General features: G+C 48.1%; 1 protein-coding gene across 3 annotated transcripts in view; it reads right to left on the bottom strand.

Annotated features, from left to right (window-relative positions):
- The window catches only part of RAPGEF1 (Rap guanine nucleotide exchange factor 1), an 89462-nt gene that overhangs the window by 4672 nt on the left and 64145 nt on the right, over positions 1-20645 (bottom strand). For 2 of the 3 annotated variants that reach the window (XM_072882803.1, XM_072882804.1), the window contains 12 exons: positions 12578-12670; positions 10850-10938; positions 9394-9505; positions 7667-7742; positions 4386-4470; positions 2948-3040; positions 2390-2575; positions 2152-2236; positions 1827-1921; positions 1271-1349; positions 1029-1130; positions 497-594 (listed from right to left, as the gene is read on the bottom strand). In XM_072882803.1, coding sequence (XP_072738904.1) covers positions 497-594; positions 1029-1130; positions 1271-1349; positions 1827-1921; positions 2152-2236; positions 2390-2575; positions 2948-3040; positions 4386-4470; positions 7667-7742; positions 9394-9505; positions 10850-10938; positions 12578-12670 — 1193 coding nt within the window. The remainder of the gene's footprint in view (positions 1-496; positions 595-1028; positions 1131-1270; positions 1350-1826; positions 1922-2151; positions 2237-2389; positions 2576-2947; positions 3041-4385; positions 4471-7666; positions 7743-9393; positions 9506-10849; positions 10939-12577; positions 12671-20645) is intronic. The other variant, XM_072882805.1, reaches the window with a different exon arrangement.

Genomic DNA, 20645 nt, shown 5'->3' with positions numbered 1-20645 from the left:
CAGAAGGCCCTTATGGAGAAGGGCAATGGCTTCAACCTTTCAGCTAGAACAGGATGAAGCAGCATGTTTGACAAGGCAGAGTCCTCATTTATCAGCTCTTGCAGTCAGCAGAACCAGAGCTGTCACAGAGGAGCAAGCAGCAGCTTGAAGCTGTGGGATCCATTGCACCTCATGGGAAAATTTGTCTTTCTGCACACAGACCCCAAAGAAAATATAGTTAGAAAGCATCAACTAAAGATCCAGGCACTTGACCTTTCCTTTGCCATAGTCAACTCACAAAAGCTTTCTTTACAAGACAGCTGCCACCCTGCTTTCCTCTGCTACAGGACAAATTGCTCCAGAGAGGGTGCGTGGGTTGCTGTGGCACATTGCCGTCTTATTCTAGATGTAGGGCAAAAGGCAAGTGCTGGGCTGAGCAGAAGCTGCTGAGAAATCCTTGAAGGAACCATTTGAACGTGCAGAAGTAACGGCAGAGGAAAGAAACTTATCAGCTCACAGGTAAGGTATGCAGGGAGGCTCCACATCAGCCAGAGCTGCTCGGTAGGCGCGGAAGGACGAGGAGCTGTCAATCAGTGTGCAGTACTCAGCCAGGCCCTGGCAGAACACAAAGCCCACGGTGACACCACTGCTGCAAACCCGTTTTCTTTGTAACCTCTCCCCAGAAAGCCACGCAGGCCAGGGAGTTAATGCCATCCTGCAAACACCTCCAACTGATTTACTCAGCCTGACCCCGAGGGTGTATACACAGAGCCTCGCTGCCTTCAGCCTCACCGAGCCTTCAGTTTGCAGGGAGAAGGAGGAGGAGGAGGCTGTTTTCACCCATGACTGCGCTGGCACTCCTGCAGCTGTCAGAATGCCCAGCCACGCTGCAGGCTTCCAGCGCTGTGGCATTATACCCACTGGAGAGCAGTTATCTGCCATCCCTCCACCCTGGGACGTTGCTGAGCTGTTAAAACCACCCAGCTGTTTCACACCGTAACCACAGTTATCTTTTTCCCCTGAAGATGACAGCCCTTGTTGCTCCTCACCTCCGAGGTTTGTTTCTGCCACTCCAGCCTTCGGATGGGTGCAGAATCCAGTGCAGAAAGAATGGCCAGATAGGAATTAAAATTATTCAGCTTTCGTAAGTGCTGTGAAGGGAGAAAATATTCCAGTTATTCTAGACATCTGAAAAGCCGTCTAGCATCAAACAGCTCTACCAACCAGAAGCTCCCACTCCCCAGCTCCTTTAAGGAGCAGTGTGTGTGATTCACAGCTTGGTAGCTGATACCTTCATAATCTTTATAAATTTAAGTAACAGCCTCTCTCGGTCTTGGGCTTTCTCTTGTAGCATAATTATTGAACGGACCCTGGAAGAACAGACAGAAAAAAAAAAAGATAAACCCACTTAAGCAGATCTCAGATTTCCTCTTGTTTCATTTAAAACACTGGTAACTGATAAGGATGGGCCAACAATACTCAAAGGTTCATGATACCTCCAACTTAAATGGAGCACTCTAATTCACAACAAAGACAGAATCATTTCAAGGATGACCACAACCACCCTTCACAGAGTGCATTTATTTGCAAGGCGAATGTTTGTTTGAAGGGCTCAGTGGTACTGACAATAATTCCTCCAGGTCACAGTGCCCTCCACAACCCCCCTGATTTTCTTACTCATGTGCTCTGGGGTCTTTGATGAGTGCTCTGCATCTACTTCCTGGCCAAAAATATATGTTATCCCACTTGTAACAAGGGAACCCAACTCTGCAAGGAGTATTTTGAGTATTTGTAGGGCACTGGAGGTTAAGCACAGTTCAGTGCCACGGTTGTTCTGAGCTCCTTACCAGTAGGACATGTTATTAAAGTGCTCTGTGAACTGTGTCAGGTTGGGGCTCTTCTCTTCATTTTGCTCCTTTGCCCAAAGCAAAACTTCTGGGATCTGCCGAGGAAGAAGAGGAGAGGGGTGGGAAAATACCACACATTAAAATGGCATTTCTGCCTCAAGATTCCCAGTCACAGTCTGTGGTCACAGCCGCTTGCTGACACAAGTTCAGCTGTCTCCTACAATGCAACAGGCGTGCCTGGAGAGCTGGCAGGGAATACCAGAGATTGCAGAGGGTATGTGTCCGAATCCCTCCCGCCGCCCTTACCCCATCCTCATCTCTGTACCTCAATTTTATAGAAGAGTTCGGCATCTAGGAGGGTCAGCTGCTCGGCTATTTCATGACTGTGGAAATCATGCAGGGTCCCTGGCCTGTAGAAAACAAGGATGAAATATAAAGGCTCAGAAAATGTGACCTGTTTTCTTCTTTCTTATGTTTTGGACTAAGAAAACTCTCGTGTCCACAAGAAAGGGATGCCCTGTCTCTTAAAGGACCAAGATATGATTACAGGCAACTTTCCTCACCTGGCTGCCACCCCACGGGCTGCAAGAGGTTTGATGGAATTGGCATAGCTCAGCATTTTCTTCTGATCCACTTTATCAAGGATATTCTTGCGTAACACTCTGGCGAGGCTCAGCTCCCCATTGCAAACCAGTCGGAAGACCAGGTCCATCAGCAGCTTGAGAATTTCCTCCGTCAACTCCACTAAGCTGAGAGAAAGATGAAAAACCCGGGGAAGGCATCAGAGAGAGACGCCTAGGCTAAAGAGTTTGTATCTGTACTGAGTCTTGTTGCTCTTTCCCACAAGCAGAACCGAGTGGCTGAAATTCCTCCCCTTCCCAGCTCTTCCCTTCTTACAGATTCCCCTTTTACTAGTTATTTTAACATCACTGACAGAGATAGGACACACCGAGAACCTGCTGAACAAGAGGGTTCAGCACTATAGGTGTCTCAGTGGTCAGGGTAGGGGATTTCAGCTGTCATCATAGATGAGGATTAAACAACACATCTTCATAACTGCCAGACTTCTGTATCGTTACTGACACCGCAGCTCCCATCCCGAAACGAAGAAGGCAACTCACCACAGCTCATCCACCACTCTCACCAGCACGAAGAAGGTGTTCTTACTGACTCGCTTCTTAAATGTGTCTGGGAAGTGGCAAAACTTCTCATATGTGGTGGCAAATTAAAGAATCAACTTAGAGTGGTCAGACGAGCATCAGTGCAACTAACAGCTGCCTTGAGGAACATTAGAATAGCTACTATTCTGTCTTGACTGAAACTGGTGTTCGATTTCCAGGAGATAAGGGACACCGATATGGCTCTAATTAACATGGTATTAAGCTGCCACCAGCTGCAGGTAGCAGGGGTGTGAGGAGGTACTTACGCCTCAAAGAACTGATGCTAGAAGAGCAGGTGTACCCTGAAACTGTTAATGAGCAGCACCCCTCTACTGTCATCTCCCCCACTGGTCTGTGACATCTGGCCTCAGCAGATCTCAGATGTCACCTCTACCTTCCTCACTGCCCAATTTGCTGCAAGGAGAATGGTGGCAGGGGAGAGAGCACAGGTTGAAAAAGCTTCTGCCAGGTGGACAAAGGGAAAGAGAAAAAGGTTATCGGTAAGTCAAGTATTCACAAGGGCCCGCAGGAATGCGCCAGCCAGTATTTTCACTGACAACCACTCTGCAGTGAGGTTTGTTGTGCCCTTGGCCGCGCTGATCCCAGCAGGAGCAAGGGGAGCAGCGGCTCTGCTGCAGATGGCAGTGATGAGCTGCGACGCAGGACAGGGTGACGTCAGGCTCCCTTTGACGTGCATGTACAGGACCAAAGCCCACGAGGCCTTTGCACTGCCTGAACCGAGACACTGACCCGCTCAGCTGACGGCGAAGGGAGCCACGGGAACAGAGCCAAGGGGAAGGAACTGCAGGCGCTGTGCTCAACAAGAAGCCTTCTCCATACTCTGCCAGAAATGCTAATGCTCACCCTGCCACGTAGGGCCCTCGCCTCGTTAGCAGTTACAAGCTCAGTTCAGAACTGGGAGGCCAAGAGGACATTATCTTCTGTTCTGCGCTTCTTGTAATAAGAGAGAGAACAGGTCTTGATGGTTTACTCATCTCTAGTATTAAACTACACCTGCCCAAGCAGGCAATCCCCACGGCCCCTCCGGAAGGCAGAAGGCTGCGTGATCCCCATTCTACAAACGAGATGTCCCAAACAACTGACCAATTCCCCAGTGATGTACAGAAAATCTGAGCTGCTCTTCCCCCCTGCCAGGGCCCTCAGGAGACTACTCTCAGGTCCAGTACTCTACCCTGCCTGGACCTGCCCAGCAGCATTTCCCATTTGCAGTGTGCAGAGGTGAAGGAAGTCCTGCTGGGGACACCTCCAGGGCAAGCACATCACTGACCGCATTGTCAGCAGGCTTTTGACCAAACAACTTGCCACCAACTCCCTCCACAATGGCTGCTCGGCTCTGATTCCTGGTGGGGGTGAACTGCCACACTGCCACAAAGGATATCTGTACTGCAGCTTCTTGATGAGCTCTTCAGGGGTAATAAATGTCCTGTATGTAGTCAGAAAGGCTTCACAGTACAGCACCAGATCTACAGAGAAAGACAAGAAAGCCTCAGTCAACGCTGCTTTCAGAAAAAGGAAGCTTCTTGCAAGGTTGAATCCAGTCTTACAGGAAGAAGACACGGACACATTTTGACACGAATGGACTTTACAGAAATGCTGTGCTGTTGTTTCTTACCAGCAGATGGACCCTATGGCACAAGAGCAACAGTGAAACCACCCTGTCCCCCCTGGCCTGGCTCCCATTTGCAGCGCTCAGGCTTGCTGCTTCGCTTACGCAACCACCAAAGGGGTCAGTGAAAAACACCTGTTTGTGGGACAGGAACTTTCAATAATGGGTCAGGGAAAAATGTGGTTTACACCTTGGGGATACGTTAAAGAAAAGATCTGATGGCTATTCTCTGTCTTTACTGCTTAGGCAGCATAGAGCCCTGCAGAAAGACATGGTCACTCTTCCCTCCTGGTCAGGAACGCAGTGTTTCAACATGATGATACAGTGCTGCAGACCCTCTGCCCTTGCTATGTTCCAGGAAATCTGCCCCAGGGCAGTGTAAATATAAGATTATTTTTTGCCAAAAGAAGAGTAAATTGCACTGCAAAAACTGATGCTACCACGACCGTGACCCTGCCACAACACAGATGCTGACACGGTGCACGCAGTCAACCTCTATTTATTAATCTGTAGCAGTGGGTGCTACAGGCCCCGGGACCGCGAAGGCTTTGGCCATCGTCATGGACACTCAGGACAGAATTTGAAAAAGCAGAAACTGCAAATGGGAAAGAAGATTTCAGGTCAAGACTGCAGTACACTCGCAGTTCCAGGCAAGGCTTGGTCACTGCGGACAGCAGCGGTCAAAACGGAAACTTATCAGCCCCAGTATAAAACCACACAGCACTGCAGGCAGCACGTGCAGTGGGACGGCACGCTGCTGCTGCCCGGTGCACTGCAACCGCTGGCAGAGCCTTGTTAGCACAGACAGGGAGAAAAAGCTTCTGCCGTGCCTGCCCAGGCTAGGCTGTACATCTAAAGCTTGTTTCAGCCAGGACAGGGATCACCCCACACCCACGTGCCGTAACATCCATCCGTTGCACGTGGAGGGTGGGAAAGAGCAGGGCACGGCGTGCTAGCTGTGCCTCTCTGCCTGCGGTGTGCCTCTTGGCAGGAGCCTGGCAGAGACGCCGCTTCCTCCTGCTCTTAAATCAGAGTGCGCTGCTGCCTTTTGGTTAAAGAGAATCAGAAATAAGCTCTAAAGCCGGAGGCTGGGTGGTCACGTCAGGGGTGAGTCCTAGGCCTCGTCCAGCTGTCATCCTGCACTCACAGCAAGCGCGTATGGCTCTGAGCACTTAACTGACCATGGATTTTATTCCTAAAGGCCACAAGTCTCTCTTTATCCCTTATTCCATTTAGCTTTTTTAGAAAACTCAAATGGACAAGAAGCATCATGCAACAGGGCGTGGAGTTACATTTATTCTGGGTTCCCATCTGCCCAAAAGGCAACGTGAGGTAATACAGCTGGTCTGCTCTGGCACTTGAAGCTGCCAAGAAATTCATCTTTAAAGGAAAGCCTCTTAACTATACCCCTCTGTGCCGTTTGGCTGATTGATTTACAAGCCCTGAATTCTTCTCATTGTAAGCTTAATTCATTAACCCTCTCAGTCACCCAAACACTGGGTTAGCATAGCACAAATTCCTCCGTGCTCCATTCAGCTCAGTGGCTTGGCAGAGCCCGTGAGGCTAAGCTCTGTGACTATTCTGAGAAACGTGCCGCCCAGAGCGCCCTCCACCCAGCCGCTCTCCCGTCCGCACCACCGCGCATTTAAGATCCTGCTCCAGTTTTTCCTAGTCTTGAGAGGTTCTCCACGGCTTTCACCTCACTGCCTGCAGCACCCTCAGAGCTCCCCGTTCATGAACTGGAAGTTTCGCACACATCCCTTTACCAAGTAGCTGTCTTTCAACAGAAACAGTAGCGAAGTTCTTCCAATGGGATGCTTGTTCTGGAGATCAGCAGGAGTTCTCTATTCCAGTTTCAGCATTTTTATAAGGGGTATTTCCACCATCTCATTTAGACTATTTTTTTAAAAATATACATATCTAGCTTTGGCACAATCAATTGCCTCCTGTTCTCTAGTATATTCCTAACTTTGGTCCTTTCTGCCTGGATTCGATGCCCAATGTAAACAGGGAAACATAGCTGTCAGGGGAAGGATTTTCTTGCTAGCTGAATGGTGCTGGTAAGTAATTGCAAACACCTTATGCTAGAGTAAAAGCTCTGCCATTTAAAAATGCACATGAAAGACATTTCCCCTTTGACTATCAAACCTCTAAAATATGAGCGCTGAGTGGTTCAGCGGGTTAGTGCATTTTGCCTTGCATCCCAGGAGATAAGGAGATCAATTCTGGTTAAGGCCATCAGCACAAATGTGTTTGGCAGGTTCAGAATCACTCTCTGGAAGCATTGCAAAGGCTGTCTTTGCCACAGGTCTTGGAAAGGAGCTGCTTCAATGTGGGTGGTGACTGGGTTTGGAGAGATAAAGTGGGATTTTAACAAATCTAGAGCTAAGGGCTGCAAACCTCCCTTTTCCTCCCCCACATCTCCTTTTTTGTACTGTGGATTCCCTCTCTGAACTGGTCTGGGTGGCTACCAGCATGCAAGCGGTACAGAGTGGGACTAGGAAGTGACACAGTAAGTTGAAAATAAGGGGTGGGTGTCAGCAGACCAGCACCTGGACAGCTTGCCCGATGCCCATGGGTACTGCATTAGACCCATACCAACATCCCTCCTCTCCTACTTTGATGCAACAGTCACTCCAGCAACTCATCACCACTGCCCTGAAGTTCCAAGGGCAAGGAGCACCTCTGAAAACAGGATCCATGCCACAACAGGCTGGTCACACCTGCACTCGCAGAAGGCAGTGGCCTACCTCAGCAGGCATGGAGACACCAACACAGCACTGTCACCCACACCGCTGGTGCGCCTCGCCTTCCAGACCTGGGCAAGGGCTACGAGGAGTTAATACCATCCCTGCTGCTAAATGGAACAAACAGGCGCTTATCCAGCTTACCTCCGTTTCACCAAAGATAAGCACAATCCCCCCCCCCCGCAACTCGGAGGATCACGCATGCAGTCTGCAACCACATCACGACTGCGCACACTGCAGAGAGGCAAAAGATGAGCAGGAAAAGGCCACGCCAGACTGCGCTCCTCAGCCCTGCATCCACTGTACCTTTCCTGTCGGTCTCTGTTGCATGTACTAACAAAATGTCTCCGGATCCACCACGAACATCTGGCCCATCATCCCCCTGCAACAAGAACAGAAACATGTTAGGCATGGCCCAAGCTCCCTTCGGCCTGGTTTACCATCTCTGGGGTTCAAGCTCAGCAACAACTGGCAGAGTACGCAATGTTCCTGGCACTGCTCACAGCGCAAGCTGGGACACGGTCTTCAGTGCTGGGCTAATCCTGGAATTTGAACAAAGCATTCGGTGTCCCAGATGAGGATCTGGGCTGATCCTCACTCAGGGTCTCTGACTCCTTAAGGCCAGGCTGTGAAGCTCAGTGAAAGCTGAACCTTCTGTCCACAGAAGAATGAACAGAAATGTCCCAGACTCCCAAACGCTCCCAGAAGACCATTAACAGAGCAGTAACACTGTGTGAACTGTCTCAAAGTGCGGGATCACGTACCACAGTGGCTGTGGAGTGAGAGGTCATGCATTCAACTTCCATGTTCCTGGAACATCAAAACATAGCAAGTTAATTCCCTAATCTGGAACTATTTGGCTGGAGGTCACCTGAAGCGATCCAGTAACTGGGAGCAGAAAACAGCCCTGCTAAACTGCTTGACCCCTGCCTTACCACTCTCTAAAACCATCTTTCTTCTAGCTACTGCAATTCACAACTAAAAATATGCAAAACTGATCTATCACTCAGCCAGTGGTTCCCACGCTGCAGGCAATGGCTCCCAGTGGCAGTTCTATACCTTTTCAAACTTGTAGACCGTAAAGAAATGGAAGAAAAAATAAGTTAAGGGTTGACACAGATCTGCTAGTCCCAAATGTTCAGAAATCACTGATTTTTAATTGTTTTTTAAAGGAAATATTCCTGCAGAGGAGACTGGAGCCATGTCTGGCTTCCCTTAGCAATGTCTTTGTCATTTCAATACGCAAAACACTGAAAAACCCATGGATTACAGCCATGGAGCAGCTATGTCTAAGATGTGAATTTTTCAGGTGACCCTCTGGCAAGACTCATGAAATACTACTTAAGAAATGAGTAATAGCTTCTCACTCTCTCCTGCACATCTCGGCTGACCAAAGAACACTCCTAAAGTGCCAGTAAATGATACATTCTCTCTTTTTTTCAGACTAGCCGCCTGACAGTCTGAAAGCTTCAAAAGCCTGCATATTCCCTCAAGCTGCATGTCAAAGACAGCTTGGTTCAAGAGCATAGTGAGCAAAGCTGTCTGGGAGCGCACCCAAGGCTAGAAAAAAAGCCATTTCTCAAATACAGAAACAGTTACTTTGGCTGCTCTTTCACATCAGTAATGTAACGTCCTGCTCGGGAAATCTGCTAAACCTGCCTTCAGACTGAAAGACGAACACCATAAACCTGCACCTGGATTTATTGTGCTCAGGTTCTCAGGTGCTTCATTTCAGACTGTCGCAGGCTGAAGAGGTGGGAAGGAGCAGACTGGGAAAAGGGGACAAGATGCGCTGGTTTTTAGAGAGACATCTCACATTTTGTTAAACCCTCATTCGTTGCTGATGCTCCCTGCCTGTACCAGCATCTCAACACTTTCACAACAGCCTGCACACATAAAGCTGCATACCACTTCTGCTGCAACCTAGTTTTTCCTATCAAATAAAACCTGATGCCTTGCTTGTGCACACAGAGAATCAGATTGCAGTACAGCATAAACCGAAGAGTATGAAAGCAAACCCGGAATGCACCTACCTCTTGCTTCAGTGTTAACCTAGCCATAATTTCACTGTGGTCGATAAGGGATAGCTCATCTACCTCTTCCTCCAACTGTGACGATTCCAAAGCATCTGGTGACTGCTGCTGCCTGTAAAAAAAGAAGGCAAATACCCATCAGTGTCATTGCCCATCCCGGGGAAGAGATGCTGGGTCCACCCGAGCTCTCAGTGTACAAACCTTCATCAAATGACAGTAAGTACACAGACAGTCTGGAGGTAAATCTTTTGCAAACAAGCCCAAATGTCCAGCTCTAATTCTGTTGCTTTGTGCATCTCTTGAAAAAGAGAAAGATGAACCTTTAGGACCTGAACACTTGTCTGCCTGCATTTCTGGCAGACAGGATTTTAATATGCCCTGCATAAGTACACGCTTCCATGTCTCCTTAATCCACCAAATTTCTAGTGCACACAAATCTAAGCTCTTCCTCAAATGTATAGAGACTGAGCGTACTCTACATGTATACATCTCAGTCAGCTCATGACCCACTGTGCTGCTACAAGGGGAGATGACAGGCTCTCTTTTTGCAGGAAGATAGAGCAGAAAGCTCTGACCACTTTTTTGGTGTACATCCACAACTCTAGTAGTCCTGCCCCCAAAGGCTGGTACTCTTGTGCCTGGACACATGCTCTCTGTGCCTGTATTCCAAAAAAAAAAAAAAAAAAAAAAAAAAAAGTATACATGTTCTTTACAGCTTTCCCCAGGCACAGGCCAAAATCCCATGCAGCAGATAGTGAGCTTTGCAGAGCAGTCTTGCATTGTCTCCTTCACTGCAGGGATTAAAACCCTCAAACCAACTGCAGGAAAATGGGGGAGGGAAGTGGACTGTCACACACAAAACAATGCTGTTCTCTATTTTTGCTTTAGAAATGCAATTGAAGAGCAATCTCAAGCAGCAGGGAAGCACTCACTCCACTCCTCCTGAAGCCCATCTGTTACAGCCTGCACCTCTTCATTTACATAGACAAATGATAGCTAAGAGCATTAGAAGGGATATAAAGCCTCCTGCTTCGGGGCCTCAGCCAGCCTCTAACTAGCAGGGTTAGAAAGAAATTCCCCTCTGGAAGACTATTTCCCAACAGCAATACAGACTTTTTTTGCACGTTTCCCTGGAAGCAGGAGGGAGCAGCCAGTGTCAATGACAGGACTGCCAATTAGATGGACTTAGGATGGCTAACACAGGCTGCATAAACCCCTACGGGCTCCCTGAGTTAAGTGACGACATCTTGCCAGGATCCTCCTTGTTCAGCAGGATCCCACCGCTCACCAGTTGTGCAAAAAAAGCGGGCTTAAAGTTTAGAGAACATCGAGAAGGTTGAGGGCGGAACAGGCAGCCCCAAGGACGGTTTGGTAGAGGGCAGGGCTACCGGGACGTTGGTGAGACTCTGTACCCTTCGAGGCTGGGAAGCAGGAGTACCAGGGGAGTCGGGCTTACCTTTCAGCACCATCTTTGCCTTCCTTCCCCATGGCACCGCTGTTCAAAGTGGAATCTTTGGAGTGGCCGTCTTTGACAGAGGGAGATTCCTGCAAAGAGAAGGAAGTTTTTCGTTATTATGTGGGGTCCTACACCACAGCTAGCCTTGCATTTACAGTCTGACTGCCTCTAAATGGCCCTTTACTGTAAATTCCTACGAAGCGGTTAAAGATTGATGCAAGTTAATGCCAAATGCCAGGAAAACACAGAAGTTAATTAGACAGGAAATTTGGGACCTTCTCTGGAGACTAGTGTAATTAGTACTGTTTGCTTTTAGCATTGTGAAATGATGCTGAAAGTTACAACACAGGTCAGCTGTTGTCTTGGATTTTAACCCTCTCACAACTTTTGTTTTTCCTCCAGCCCCTACTGTTGAAATACACTTGGGCTTCTGCTTTAATCAAAATGGACACAGCCAGCTCTAAGCTCTCCAGTTTCAGTTCCCCTCCCAGTCACAGCTCCCAAAACCAGCCTGTCGTAAGGGGTGGATGCACACTGCTGTTCCTACCTCCCTTCTCTCCCATCAGAAGAGGTTACGCAATGATGCAACGTTTTCACTTCACAATTCACGGCTGTGGAAATGAGGCTAATGCAAAAAAGCAGAACCATCTGAACCTGCGGCATGGAACAGCAGGTAGAGAGCTCAAAGCAAAGATACAGCATTTTAAATTAGCCATTTATTAAGGAGAAAAATACGCATGAACGGCAAATGGGAATACTAATCTAACAGTGTTGTTATTTAATACCATGCAGACCGAAACTTGGAAATTCAACCTACTGAACAGGCTGGACTGAAACCACCTACACACTATCCATTCGGCCTGGAAAACACACTGGTGAGTTTAGATTTCTTGGTGTCTACAGATTTTTTCCAGACTATATCTGTAAAGCCCTTTGCTTCAAAGTTGAGAACCAGCTCGCAGCTGCCCAAAAGGCTGGGCCTGCCTAGATGTGTCTCTTGAAGGGAAGTGATGGGAGCGCTATCTCTTGGCGTATTTAAGACCAGCATGGATAAAGGTCTCAGAGACATCCTGCAGGAGATGTGCCTTCCAAGATGAGGACAGGCAAAAAGATCGCCACAGACCTCTGCCGCTGTTTCCTATGACCCAACAGGAAGGCGGTACCTCCCTGCAATGGAAAACGCCCTGTCTCCTCTAGGAAATATCTAAGATACGAGGCTTGAGTAAAGGAAGAAACAGCGTGCGACTACAATGCTAAATCAATCACTTACTTTGTATCCAAATGGTGAAGGAAAAAAAAATTTAGAGCACAAGGCTTTCTGTATTAAAAAAGGGAAGCCAAAGCAGTTACAAGAATAGACACGGCCCCAGGACGGCGCTGGTCAGGGTGCAGCTTTCTGGAAGGGAACCTCGCGCAAGCAGCTCCAAACAGGCAGCAAAGCACAAACGAAACAGCGCGGCAGGAAAAGCCGTCCCTACCTCCTGCCGGGGCTCACCGCGACCCTGAAAGCATCGCCTGCTCTCCACCCGGACCAGGAGGCCACTCAAGCCTGCAAGCCAGGAAGGGGCAAGCAGAGGGACTGCCAGCAAGGGAGCCAGGGCAGCAGGATGGACACAGGAGCTCCACGGTGTGCAGAAGAGGCCGGTGCCAAGCGCGTCAGCCCCGGTGTGAACTCAGCATGCACCAGGCAGCCCCTTCCCGGTGTCCGGCCCTCTCCAGGTTACTTACTCCTTCAGAGCGAGGGAGTTCCCCGTTGCTCTGGCCAGAGGAATACAGATTGACGTATTCACCCTCACCAGCCTCCTCACTGGCGTTTTCACTCTAAGGGAGACAGGATGAAAGGAAATACGTGATGGTGCCCGCCGCCAGCACTTAATGTTAGTGAGTGAACGTGCCCACGGGCTGGGAGGAGAAGTGCTCTTGGCGGCTGCTGTCACCTAACTGGGAGCCCTGCCTCCAGCTCAGCGGCCAACACTGGCCACCGAGGCTGTACCTTCTTGGAGGTAATTATTTTCTGGTTCTTGAGGACTACCCTGAAGGCCCCGAGCTGCAGCAGGACAGCAGCAGGCACTGCTTTGCAAGAGCTGCCATGGACTCCACGTGAGACTGCGAAAGTGCGATATGCATGTGCGGATTTCAAGGTTACGGAAGCTGAGCATTCAGAGCTTGACGCACAAGCGCCTGTTCGACCCACGCTGTAGTCCTGCCGCTGAACACCGATCAGCCCTGCAGGCCAGAGGGTATCAAATGTGTCTCCCAAACCATGCTACAAGCACAGACTAGAGCCATCATGCCCAACTCAACCAAATTCAAGGGCTTCTGGGCTGTAACAAGGACCTGACGTGAGGAAGATGCAACAGCAAGGTCAGGTCCAAAGTATGAAAACCTGGTCATTTACTCTGCAATCTGTGTCCCTCTTCCAAACTTTGTGAAGAGCACTGCCATGCACCGTGCTGACAGCTCTAATCCCATCAACTCTAGGCTTTGCAGCAAACAAAAGAGGAACTGCCTCAAAAACACCTTGAAAAGGTGTTTAAACAAGTAGCTGTAATGCACAAACCTGTCAAGCGATCTGCAAAACCGATCTGGGACCTTAAACTAGTAGTGCCGTATCAGTGTGGGAACTGCGTTAGTCTAACTTCACCAACACGCGATGCTTTCCACCAACGTGCACTGCCACCAAGCGCACAGCTAGGGCTGCTGGTAAATGGAAAGAGCAGGAGCCTGGAGAGAGCAACAGGTTTATGCGGAGGAGAGACAGAGCTGGACTGCACCCACTGCTCCTGGGGCTCACCACTGACTTAGGAGGGAGCAGGGCAGCAATCACCAAATCCTGCCATGGCAGCAATCACCAAATCCTGCCATGGCAGCAACTGCAGGATGCAAACCACTGTTAGGAGCCCGTGTTTAGAAACAACCAACCTCACAAAACGCTCCTGTACCTTCCTCAGCTTTGTATTACAATTGCAGGAAGCTACAGCAACTTCTCCTCTCCCCTTCACCAGCATTTGACATTTTATGTTTCCTACATATGTGCTAACGTTTTCTCAAACCTGCTGAGGTTGTTAATTTTTTCTAGCCACCGTTTTTATATGGAATTACCTCTCTGCGATTCACACACATTTGGAAACCAGATCACATTAAGCATGTATAACACAAGAGACACTTTCTTTAAAAAAAAAAACAAAACCCAGCCTTGTGTTAAGGTGCATTATCTCTTTGGATAGTCTCACCGAAGGCGTCTGGAGAGAATCAGTGAAAGAGGTTTCAGAAGGAAGGCAGACAGGAGCATTCCCGTTAAAGCTGCTCTCCTGAGAAGAGGAGTTTGGCACATCCACAGTGCTGGGTGACTGGCTGGCTGCAGCAGGCACCGCTAGGTCAGAGCTCTGAGATGGATGGACGGGCGGAAAAGGTGGGGTGGAGCAGGAGGAGGAGGTAGAAGAGAGGAAAGGAGGTATGGAGACTTGGTTGTGAGGCACAAAGTCCTGGGAGTAGGACCTAAACACAGATTTGTACTACAGGACGCGGAGATGTACAACACAAAAACAAGGAAGATGGGGAAAGGAAAGAGACAGACAAAAGAAAAAGTAATTAGATCGGCAGTAGCGTAGCAGTGACAGCACAAGGCATTTCTAACACAGGCACCTCTCTGACAGAGGCAGCACCATTTTATCATCCACACGCTAGAGCAGGAATTGCTACCTGGGACACGGCAGCCAGTTTTTTTCACAGAGAGGCATGTTCTTGCACAGACAGCAACCGGGCTGCTCATCTCACAGAGGGAAAGTGGGCACCAGGGTGTTTACCTGCAGGTATCCAGCCTTCGCTAGGCAGGGGGAAAGCCTGGATATCTCAGTACTGCTAATGACAGCAACCCTGAAAATCACTTGAGTGGATGAAAGGATGCAAAGGCATACAGAAGCCATGACTGCGAGCATGCTGGAAATATCTAGATAGAGAAAAGTACTCTGAGTGCTTATTGCTTTTCTGGGATTTTCCACAGAATCCAAATTTAAGATGCCGTTTGCTCCAGCCCTGTAATTTAACAGCTACTGTGTCAAGTCTGTTCCAGAACACACAGCTCCCAGGGAGGAGTGGCTGGATACTGTCTTCAAAGTTACACTGAAGGATAAAGGAGATTATGCTGCTACTCCTTCCCATTTGAGAAACATCGGGAGCAAAAATGATAATTGCCCTCAGGAGCAATGAATTCCTTATCAAACCAATCCTTTAATGCAGTGCCTCGAAGAGTCAGCTGAAGAGATGAAAATAGATCATCTGCGTAAAGCTTTATTTCACTATCTCTCCTAATCATCAGATTACTGTTCAGATAATATTAAACAGGGTGCAGTGGGAATATATTGTGCCAAGAAAAACATGAGCAACCCTCTGTCTTTTAACATCTGGTGCTAGTAAGGTTTGCCATCAGGGTAAGTCCAAAACAAAGCTAACACCCACCAAAAAAAAAAAAGAAAAAAAAAGACAATAATGCTAAATCTGCTGGAGAGGAGTTTATTTTAAAACCTGTCGAGCTCAACCACTAGTGAAGTCTGTGTCGTAGCCAAGTGGACCGAAGGAAGAATCACATCACCCAAAAAAACCCACGCTGAAATGAAGCTGTGGCAGTTGCTCGTTTGAGAGATCTGCTGCAGAAGGCTGGTGCGTTACAGAGCTCTCAAGAAGCATGGACACAACTTGCTCAAACCAGGCTGAAAAGTGACACCGCTGTGATGTAAAAAGGAGAAGGGGAAACAAAGGCATGAATCGGAGAATTCAGGCTACATTTTCTCAGGAGGGTTGAGCGGGTGATAAAAAGCAAACCTGAGCCACGGCAGCAGCATCCAGTTCAACACTGGCATTTTTTTTTCTACCTAGGAAAGACGTGAGCTTAAAAATCTAAACTGAGAACAGCCTCAGGCCAGAAGCCTGGGCAAAAAAGCTTTTCCACTACAAAGGAAAGGAAATGTAAAGGTCAATGGCTAGACTTTACCTTCCACCACCTTAATCCTCGAGTGGTTGCCCTCCGCTGTGCGTGGAGTCCGGCAGCGCTCTGGGTGTATTCTCAGGGCCCAAAACAAATTGCAGGCCATAATACAGAGGAATAGAGGGAGATGCTTTGGAAAGAGAGCTTAAAAGACTACTGAAAAATAATTAAAATGCAAATCCCTACCACATGCCTGTGGCTAAAAGGAGACTGGCTCTAGGACAGGCTCCTCTCTCTTCCTGCCCGTTTCTTTCCGGATGAGCAGCCCTGGCTCCAGGGACACTGTCAGCTTTTGGTGCTGCCTCAGTAACAATGACAAGTCTAATCTCTGTATTTACTTTCTGCCTGGATAAATGCTCTACATTTATTCATTTTCACTTGCATGGCACAAAACACTAAATCCCTCGTAAGACGCCAGGCTCATGACATCATCTTGGCTCAGCAGATTCATTATGCCTGCCCCGTCTCCCTGGTATTTCATGATCTCATCGGCGCCAATATGCCAACTACCACCCCAAGTCCCAGGCTAGACCCCAGAAAAAGAATAGCAGCAAAGCGGATGGAGAACGTGTATTCCCACCAACCGCTGCTGCAATGGCTCAAGAAGGTACTCAACAAACTCCTGTCCCGATAACGAGATCCTCTGCTCCAGTAAAGGAAATAATTTGCTCAAACAGAACCTATGTGCCAGCTCCCCTAGAGCTGGGCTTCCTGCACCCACGTGAGACAGGCAGCACACGCTGCCCTTCACTTTGTAGTTGATGGACATCTTCCACCAAGGAGTCCCAAGGGTTTTTGTCTCTGACCTGCTGAACCCAGAGAAAAAGCCAGGCTTTTGCAAAGCAGCAGTGGAGCTCATGCAGGGCACGAGTAAAAGGAAATCACTGTCCTCAATCAAGTCACTCTGGGACAAGCAGCACCCTGCGAAGCTCCCACGCTGCGTGATGGTGCTGGCAGGGTTAGTTCAGGCCAAACGCCGGCCGGGAGGCTCAGCAGCTGAGACGCTGCCTGGTGCACTGCCTGCAGGCTGAGCTAGCAGCTCGGGGAGATGAATTTCTGCTTCTGGGGCAGCAAAATTTGCACAGCTTCTGCCTTGCATAGTTTCAGAGACATTAATCCCAATTCAAAGGCAATTTAGACCTCAATATAGCAGAACGTTGCATCAATTCTAAAAATTTGAATGCAGGTATGTTACTACTGAAAATCTCTATACATTCATCTCTCCTTGGCCTCATCAATACACCTTTCAAAACAGTATCTTAGCATGAGATGTGTTGAAAATGCCGGTTTAAGGCCCAGGTACCCAGGAAAATGCATTAATCTTCATTATGTGATCTGCAAAGAATCATTTAACAACGCAGACATGCTCTCAGCATGCTGTTAACAAAGGGAACAGTGCAGAGAAGCCTTTGGTGCGCTGGCATTAATTAGCCAGGCTGCTCTCGACTTCCAATCTTGTTGTAAAGTTGCATCTTGTAGAAAGCGAGCCAGGGAGCCCCCTCCTTCCTCCGGAGCCTGTAAGCAGCTCTGGAATTCTAGCTATGCAGCCGTGCTAGGACAAGAGCCAAGAATGAAGCATACTTTTAAAGGGGGAAAAAAACACCCTGCGGTGGAGATGATGTCCATATGGCACCCATTCCTGCTGCTCCCCAGTCCGACCCAGCCCAGCCCAGCCAGCAGCTGCAGCAGGAATTGCGGCAATGGCTTCCATGGGGTTTGGGTGTTGTACATCTCTTGGAAGCCCTGTCATCCTTTAAAAGACATACTTTTTTTGGGAGGGGACAGTCCACTCAACAGAACTGTCACAAGCAAACCAGTTGTCCTCTGGTCCTGCCCCCAAGAAATCACAGGCAACAGTTTATCTTGGAAACAAATCAGCGCTTGTTTTAATCTGCTTCTTCGAGGTTTCTTGCAGGGTCAGCAAGGCCTCGGTTGTGCAGGTCAGGCCTCGGTAGGAGGTCAGCAAGGCCTCCTACTCCATGGCTTTGCTTTAAGTAAAGTACTTCAAAATAATCTCTGGGAAAGCTAAAAAGCAGGGTGCAACCAGATCCTTTGAGAAAGGATGCTTTCCTCTTTCCAAACTCCGGCCAAGCTGCCAGGCTCCCACCACAGGACCAGAAGATGGTCTCCCAGCACGAGCGAACCTGACCTGTGACGGCAAATGGCCAACACGGGGAGAAAAGAGAGACCCCTCTCCTCTCACCAGTAAAGTGGATTTTTAAAAAACCCTATCTGCCACTTGGGAAGTACTTCCACAGAGTGTGCTTTGAGCTCAGAGCAATCTCGTCTCCTGGGTAAGCTAACATGCCTGGACCTGCATGTTTACCACACACCCTGACACACAGAGGTCTTCCAGAGATGGCATCTTTCAAGATTTTCAATTTGCTGCCTTTGATTTTTTGTAATGGTCAATATTTTAGAACAGCTTTCCATCATTGGCAGCGGTGTTACAGGATGTCCCAAAGGTCAATGACATTACGACCGTTTATTTGGATTAGATGGCAGGAGATAAGCACTCTAATAGAAAACTAATTTCAAGAGTGACGCTCCTTTACATTCACTAGGCATGGCTGACCACAAGTAACAGGGAGACAGGGTGTTTATATGCAGGGAGTCACTGGTTGTGAGTTACAGCAGTCTCCATCCTAAATTCAAAGTTGAATTCAATTATATGGCTGTCAGAGCATCTGCAGCATCAGCAGACACAGTCTTTACCTTTTAAGCACAACCTTCTCAGTTACCCTAAGGACTTCTGCCAAATTAATCTGCGATCCTGCCAGACACTCCCAGATCAGATAGAGCATCAGATTTCCAAAACATGAAGCTATCAGAGGAAAGGATCAATCTTTTAGATCTCCTCTGCTAATGCTATTAAGAGAGCGATGTGGGCAACGTGCCAGAACTGGATGCCCAAATTCTAACAGTAGAGAGCTATGTTCACAAAATACTGGGTGTTGTACAAAACTGCTACACCCTAAGAATGTAATTGCATAGACAACTATTGGAAAAGACTTCCTATCTCATGACACAATGCTGGGCTTCCAGGTACTTTTGCTAATGAGGAAGGAAATGCTCCTACAATGAATGGCTGGAAACACAAGCTGCCAACAGAATGGCTTCAAGCACTGCCACAGGAAAGGCAGCAACTCCTCATGCTTGAATGTTTCTCAGCAAAGCTTCTGACCTGGCTGCACAGCTGACCTCCCTGTTTTTTAAGCGATGGTTAGCATAGCAGATGGATGGATGGGCCTTGCTGTTCCCTTGGGAAAGCGTCTCCCGGCTTCTGCATGAGAAAACACAAAATCCAAACTTCTCCTTAAGTGAGAGGGATCCTTGTACACCTTTGCAACAAAACAAATAAGGGGGCAGGGGGGGAAGAAAACATTTGTAAGATTTATTAACCATGGTATCATGCATCTCTGTCTTGAAACTACCAGGAGAATTCAATCTGATCCCATCTACAGCGTCAACTCTTGTTTAGCTTGTAGACAATACCACCATGTCTAGCAAGCAGACCTTTAAAAGGCAGAGCCTGGAGACAAAGACAAGGCTCCTAAAAAGTCAGTCACACAAAAACCGTGACCTGTGAAGTCAAAGGAGACCGTTTAGAGAGACCTGCACAGAGACAGGTAGTGCTTCAACTGCAAGAAAAATGTATAAAACACTGGAGGAAGTGGTTGTCAGAAGCAGGATTCAGTGATGCCAGCATGCAACAGCACTATTAATAACACTGTCCAGGCCTGCTGTGGGCAGTAGAAACGGACACAAGCGCAGAAGGAATGCTAAACAGGAAAGGCAAAACAATACCTAGACCTCAGCAGCTGCTTAAATGGGTGCAAATCTTTTTTTTCCCTTCCTTCTGCTCCAAACTAAGGAGCCAAACCCTGCTTAGGACAGAAACGAACTCACACACTATGATCTCCCAGTCCTGGTTTGATCGTGGCTCCCACCATCGGACCACCAAATGAATCAAAACAGCTCAGTCTCTGCTGAGGGCCAGAGCTGCGGCGTGTGTTGCAGACTGGAAGTGAGCTACATGAACCGGAGTGAGGCGGGGAAAACATGCGAAGCACATGTCTGCATCGCGCGCATCTTTAAACACTTATCTGACCCTCCTTTTCCTGAACATACATTAGCACACACACAAGAAAGAAAAACAGTTGCTGTGAATTTTCTGTGCGCTTGCTCAATTTGCTCAAGAACAGTGGGAACAAGTGAGAACAGAAACGCTGAACTGGAGCTTTCATAAGGAAACCACTTGCGCCTTTTGCTGGAATCCAACAGACAATTTGATTTCTGAAAAATTACTGGAAATGTTTCTTAATTACAAAGAAAACATAAGAATAAACAGCATTTTGAGAAAGGCAAGTTATTTCTCCATAGTGGAGGATGCAGCAAATTTCCACTAATGGCATGTACATGCCTCAGAGAAAAAACTGCGTTCCTTGTTTCAGCGAGGAAAAGCTTCCTAGCTGTAACCGAATGCAAGACTTCCTGCAGTCTTTGGTGGAAAATATGTGGATGGATAGCAGTAGAGCTTGTCACCAGACTGATTTCCTCTAGCAGTGCAGAGTTCCCCAGCTGCCAGGAAGTAAGGAGACTTCAAGATTTGATTCCTGCCATTCGGATACCTGCCCACCCATTTCCAGTCAAACAGCACGAGGAGTTAATAAACCAAAGGACAGTATCTCTGTCTTCACAAGAAGAAGGGAGGGAGGTGACCAGCTAGAGAAAAACTACTGCCAACAATTACCAAGGAGGGTGATTTCTTATTGCATCTCTCATTTTCCAGTGTTTAGCAACAGAAATTAC

Source organism: Ciconia boyciana, chromosome 18, assembly GCF_034638445.1.
Source record: "Ciconia boyciana chromosome 18, ASM3463844v1, whole genome shotgun sequence".
NCBI classification, from domain to species: Eukaryota; Metazoa; Chordata; class Aves; order Ciconiiformes; family Ciconiidae; genus Ciconia; species Ciconia boyciana.
Note: the sequence above shows the minus strand (reverse complement) of the source record. Positions and strands in the feature narration are given on the sequence as shown.